Here is a 6,789-nt window from a genome sequence, read left to right on the forward strand (position 1 = left end):
TGACTAAACGTGTGTGCGTGAGGTACAGTGAAGACAACGCATTAGTTTAGAACTCTTCTAATTTTTATTTTTATTTTTTAAATGTAGAGAGTGTGTTGATTTGTGCAATGATAACCTACCAGCAATGTTAAGATGATTTTAATATATTAGAATGAGTACATTACAATATAAATTTATTAGAACGAGTACATTATTATTTATGGGCTTAAAAACAAGATGCAAACAATCAGAATATTGTACCTGGTGGGGAGTGCCCAATGTAAACATGAAACATATGCCATTACCTATAGGCTATTGTACTGTGGTACAGTTATGGAGGCCCTTCATAATGCAGAGGTCAACTGCCTGCTCTGCCAATAGTTAGCAACGGCCCTATGGTATGCAGTGTTTAATAAAACAGCTGTTTTACTAAATTCTTCTGAGGCGAAATTCAGTGTAGTCCCGTATCGTGATACGTATCGCACCGTGGCCTCTGTATCGTGATACGTATCATATTGTGACTTTGCTGGTGATACACAGCCCTAATCGATACATCGATACGATGTCTGATGATACGATGCATCGATGCCACACGTAAAATATCGATATCTGTAGTATAAATAGGCACCTTTATTTTGGCACTATCCACATTTTCACATAATGTCAGTCTATGCATTACCGCCAACGGGTGCATTCTCGTTCAAACTCACGTATCAGGACTCGATATAAGGACTGCCCGAAGGCACAAGGTGAGCATAAAAGACGCTCGGGATTGTTTGCGGAACAGTCGAGCGCTGTGTGAGAAGTTTTCTGCGCACATATCTGAAGCGCGCGCACGCACACAGACAGCCGCGCCTACATTGCATGAATACTAAATTGAGCTCTCTTCCGCTTTTTGGTGCATGGATGAATAAATACAGACAAAATTACATCAAAATGCGCGTTTTGGTGAATAACCTAGTAAACACAGTCAGTTAGGCATATGTCTTAACGTAAACAGTTGAGAAAGAAAAGGCATGTGTATCAGTATATTAAATCTGTGCTTCGTTCTAAAAAGGGAAAGCAAACTAATAATAAATCTAATGCTGTCAAAGAAAAATACAAGTGCTCACTGCTCCTGACTAAATAACCTTTGTAACATCAAAAATACAGTGAAGACTATGCAATTATTTTACATTTGATTATTACATTTCTGTAGCGTACCTGAAAATTTATTTTAGACTGAGCTGAAAAACCTGAAAAGCACTGTTTATTGAACTTGTGTCTTTGTTGTATTGTATTTATTTTCTGCTATTGCTTGTAATTTGGTTATCTGTAGAATAGACTTTTAGCACTGAGCCCATAGTAGCAGCCAGAATTATTTTTCCAATTGTTTATTTTCTTTATTATTTAAAAAAAGAAATGTGTAGGCCTATGTTTTTGTTGTGAATGTCCCAATTGAGGTACAGGATGTGAAAATTTCAGATAAATGTTCATGTTATATATTTGGTTGCATTTGTGAGTTAATAAAAATATAGATCAGGGCTCTACAGTGCGACCATTTCAGTCGCATTTGCGACTGAAAACTACTGCGTGCGACTATGAACATTTTTTTAGGAGCACCAGTGCGACTGACCCGATCATCATCATACTTGTGATTGCACTAAGGGGAGCTTCAAAGGTTTCTACGTGTTTTTGCAGCATTGAGTAATGTATCACAGACATAGCCGTTCGAATTAATCAATTGAATGAATGATTCAGTAATAAAAATCAGTGACTTATCGCCACTTGCTGGCAGTTTGTTTCATTTTTAAAGTATCTTTTCAGTTATTTAAATCATCAATTTATTAGTCGGTATATAATACAGCATGTGGTGTATGCCATGACTCATCTTATTCGTTTTTATTAATAAACGTTTTGTAAGCTAGTTTGTCATTGTATCTTACTGTTTTATTGTTGTTGTGCTTTTTAATTAAGAATAACAATGAATCCATATTTTGTTTTAGTCTTAAAAAGTGAAAAGTGTGTAGATGTATGTAAGCAAAATAGTGACAACAAGATTGCGAAGCCCGGCTTATAACTCCCATTCACAAAATTCAAATCACAAATAATACTACTGATGGAAAAGAACGGGTTAAATGTGAACCACTTTCATTTCCATATAACTATAAACTATGATAAAAGTTCATCAGCATGCATTGATTAATCCCATGTTGTAGCGCAAAAAAAATTTAAATTTTGTGACCAAATCATGTGCTTGTGCGAACAACTGAGAAAGTTGTATAAGAGCGACCAGTGGGAAGAATGAGTCTGGAGCCCTGTATATAAAAAGTTAGTGGTCAAAAAATTTGTCAGGTTGCATATCCCAGAAGTGTGTGTGTCTGTTTGCTGGATCAGCAGCATGGCCTTCTGTGTGTAGCGTTGACAATGGCCATCAGCACGGCTCAGTAAACACACTAGAGGGGCCGGGCCCGGGGTGGCCCATTGTGGGCACAGGCACAGAACCAGACAGGGAATTACAGGGCACAGACAGGCAGAATAGCAAACAAACAATAATGTGCATAACTCATTAGGAATGTGTAAACAAACACATCCATCAGCATTCGCGCATAGACCAGAGGCCTTCGTTAAACTGTCCGCAGACACTTCAGCAAAACAAGAAAATGAGGTACACTTCACTGAACACAGACATATACAGACTCTAACACAAATACCACAGCAAATGCTGCTTCTGTTAGATCCCCTTAAAATGAATGGTTCATAATAAAGCTTAGTTTTCAGTTACAGTGTTTTACCTCGGTTAAGGGGTGTTGTCAGTTCTGACTACAGCTGCACGATAAATCGAAATGGAATCGAAATCGCAATTCGACAGAAGCTGCGATTGTCATGCATATCTTTCAGTGAAGCACGGTTCTGTGATCAGCAGTAAATCTCCATCCAAAGGCCAGAGGGCGCTCTCGCGCTGAAACAACAAATTCGCCTCGCAGAAGAAACCCAGGAAATGCCTATAGCGGTAGCTGGATAAACAGAAGATTTAACTGCTTTTATTGATTCAACGTGACTAATAAACACATGATTATGACAATATATGGTTTATCCAAGTTATTATTATTATAATTTTCATTAAAATAAAGTATATTTATAATGCAGTGCCTTCATCACTGCTTAGAATACTATGAAATATGTTGCGTGCCTTATTCTGTGTAAGAAGCCACATCATCTCACAGAAGGATTTATTTCAAACACTCGACTGACATTATGAAGTGAGTTTGGCTGCTCCATCTGAAAGCACGTGATGATGATTTACTGCTGATTACAGAACTGGCATTACTAACAAAATGCGCATGACAATTGCATTCGATTAATCATGCAGCCCTAGTTCTGACATTAACCAGAAGGGCTAAAATCCCTTAACCATTTTAAAATCACTGTAATTCAGGACAATAAAATGGCTGCAAAAGCAATATGATACAAAACACTAATGTTAATGTTAATAACAATTCATGCATTCATTTATATTATAGACTGTAAGGCTGTTTACTAGTTGTCAAGGAACTAATAGAAGGTGTAGTAAGACTACAATCAATTGCTGGTCACAGATGGTGCATCTAGACGCATCTATCTTGATGCATCTAACAGCTGTGAATGTGTTTCATCCTATCAGAATTTGGAGCCGGAACTGTTTTATAACGCAGCACTCTCTGATGACACTAGCACACATGTATCCATTCATCCCGTCTGTCTGTCTAAAGAGGGCATTGATCTGCGCTGAGACAGCAGTCAGGACCAGAGTATGTGAGCGGAGCGGAATGGGAGCGAGGAGTGGAGCGGCGTGATTTTGCCTGGAGCTAGGAGCGGATTTTTTGAAAGTCGGAGCGTTGAGGTTTTCACTCGCTCCGAGAACGCTACGCTACCGCTCCGTCAGGAGCACAAATTATGCCAACTCACGCATTAAACATAATTAGTTAGCTTGACAGATATGTGGATCCCATATGAAGGTTAAAATGGCAATGGATGAGTGCGGGAGGTTAAAGCATATTGTAAATTGTACAGTTTGTTAATCTCCGCTCGAAACTAATGTGCTGCTACATTGCTGCACACGGACAGAACACACAAGCTTGCACATAACGTACAGATCGCGTGCACATAGAAACATTCAGGAGTGCAGAAAATTGTCAACACTGTCCTGCGATTTATCATGTATAAAGTGAAAAATTCAGTGAAAAATAATACGCTAATATTTATCTCTTAGTTTTTAGAAAATACCCCGTTTTTGAGAATATATTGAATTTCCTTGTTTTTCTGACATAGTGGACATGGTCATTTTGGCATGTAAATACCACATTTATACATGCAAATGGAAGAAATGTAAACCCTCCTTTACTATATTTCATGATTTTGTGAGAATATTTCCAAGTTTGCTTACAAATACTTAATAGAAAACTAAGTAGAAAGATGGGAAACATATGCTTCTCATTTTCAAAATAGTTACTATTTTAGTGCTGTCCTGATTTATACATTTGTTAGTCCATTAAATTTAAAATCTTGCTTTTTTTTGTCAGTGTGGTGTGCCAGCTATAATAATAATAAGAAATGTTTCTTGAGCAGCAATCAGCATGATTTCCGAAGGATCATGTGACACTGAAAGCTGGAGTAATTGAGCTTTAGCGTGAGAGGAAAACACATTTTTAAAATATCCAAAAAGAAAGCAGTTCTTTCAAATTGTAGATTTACTGTTTTTAATATAATTTCTGAACAGAACTTTGATTTTTCAAGCATAGTGAAGTAATTTAGCCGCGGAGCGGTGTTTCTAATCAGTGGAGCGGGAAATGGTGAACTCGGAGCAGAGCTGGAGCGGAGTGATTACTGAATGCTTGGAGCGCGGAGGGGAAATTGTTGCCGCTCCACTCCGCTCACATACTCTGGTCAGGATGGGACTTTGACACTGTCTGAGCGGTGTTGATTTCAGCTGATTAAAAGCCTGAGAAATCAATGTGCAGTTTCCGATTCAGCATTTGAACCAATGCCTGAGAGTCACGTGCAGGAAAGAGAGAAATGTTGAAGGTGTTTTTTTACCATAGCCCCGGTGAAGGAGTGTGGGTGCAACACTGTTGTGTCTTCTTCCACTTGTTCACTCTCTCTTGCAGACGTCAGTCTGTATGAAGAAAAAAAATTAAATTTACTTTTTTTTTAATTGAACTTACTTGAATTGAAACTTGTTTAAAATTTAATTGACTTTTAATTAGTCCACTACTTCCTAAAAATAACAATGTCATATAATTAGATATCAGTTAAAACTTTGACTCAAAAGTTTGTTCACACCCTCACTTGAAATGCTCATGGTCTCCAAATGGCATTTTCATGTATTAATGTTGGTAAATTTTTTCACATAGGTCATTTTTTTTCATCTATTTATTCACTACTTATAGAGGTGCATATAAAAAAGGGGTGTCCAATCCTAGGGACCTATGATTTCTGCAATGCAGAAAACGTGGACACAATCGAGAAATCGAGTCATAAAAACGGAATTTACTGTATAACATGAAATTTCACAGATTTTGCCAAATTTTGGATGGATACGTCAAAAATTAGGTCAACACTAAAATCAAAATGCGATATGAACTAGTGTCTGTGAGTATGGATCCTGCATGTTCTGCAATTCTCCGTGTAAATGAATGGCGCAGACGCGCAGCTTTGTTTACTACACACATACTGAAGCGTGCATGATGCTCGCTGTGTTTTCAGTCTCTGCCGCCTCAATATATGAGTACATGAACATATAAACAATCTGTAGAACTGCTCTGAGAGTCACTTCATGAGCATTTTACCATTTCTTTTGAGGAAAACTACTGTCATATCATATACAAACAGAAACCTAAAGGCCTTCACAGTAACCCGTCAAAATAAAAGTTCAGTTTAACTTGAAGAAACTGTGACAGCAATATTACTTAATGTAATGATAGTATTACTACTACAAATAAAATTATTAAAACATTGTTTTTAAAGGAATGTTTACCAGAAAAATATTTACCAGAATTTATTTAGCAGAAAAATTTAAATTCACAAGACTATTTCTAAATAAATAAATAAAATAATATTTATTTAATATTATAGATATTTTTTTATAAAATCAATTAATTAGAGATGCTTTTGATTATTAATATTTAATTAAACCATTAAAATAGAATCCAGAAAACTAATGGAAAACAGAATTTGGTAAAAATAAAATTTAATTTGAGAAAAAAGTAAAGCATATTTTACTTTTCTTTTAATAAATTGCTGTTTAATATTGTAAGTTTTAATTTCAATTAAATAGACATGCATTTTGATAAATAACATTTAATTTAACAAGTAAAACAGCAGGGCTCGCAAAATCGCTAGCCCGACGTCCCTGGGCTATTGTGTTTTCCAGTCAGGCTACCAAAATGTATCACCACTCTGCCCGACGGGCTACCTTAAATGCAGATCTCCCGCGGGTTTCCTTAAAAACTACTAAAGTGAGTTGTATCAAACTTAAGGCCATAAAAAGTTTTAAATACATTAAATGGTATAAGAAATATCGTAATTATAATTTCAAGAGGTCTTACAGTTGGGGACGGAAAGACAAGAGTTGCGATATGGCTGGATTAAACTTCAAAAGGCAATGATGTCATTGAATAAATATAAGCACTGCATGTTTCAAGTCAAAATGCAAGAGCTGCTTTGTGTACAGCCATTACCGGGGAAACCACGATATTTCAGCGCTCCTAAAGCGCCACCTCGTGGCAGAGAATGAATTTGCATTTCCAATAAGCCTTTCTTGCTGTTTATGGTCAGATCAATGCAAATATC

General features: G+C 36.6%; 1 protein-coding gene across 5 annotated transcripts in view; it reads right to left on the reverse strand.

The window, feature by feature from the left end:
• LOC107671008 (myotubularin-related protein 3-like) overlaps window positions 1–6,789 on the reverse strand; it is a 52,972-nt gene that overhangs the window by 39,429 nt on the left and 6,754 nt on the right. For 4 of the 5 annotated variants that reach the window (XM_016463829.1, XM_016463827.1, XM_016463830.1 and 1 more), the window contains exon 3: window positions 5,035–5,113. The exons of the other annotated variant lie outside the window; for it this stretch is intronic. In XM_016463829.1, coding sequence (XP_016319315.1) covers window positions 5,035–5,037 — 3 coding nt within the window. In that variant the 5' untranslated portion in view covers window positions 5,038–5,113. The remainder of the gene's footprint in view (window positions 1–5,034; window positions 5,114–6,789) is intronic. 5 annotated transcript variants of the gene reach the window in all.

Source organism: Sinocyclocheilus anshuiensis, unplaced genomic scaffold, assembly GCF_001515605.1.
Source record: "Sinocyclocheilus anshuiensis isolate Anshui unplaced genomic scaffold, SAMN03320099.WGS_v1.1 scaffold332, whole genome shotgun sequence".
Lineage (NCBI taxonomy): Eukaryota > Metazoa > Chordata > Actinopteri > Cypriniformes > Cyprinidae > Sinocyclocheilus > Sinocyclocheilus anshuiensis.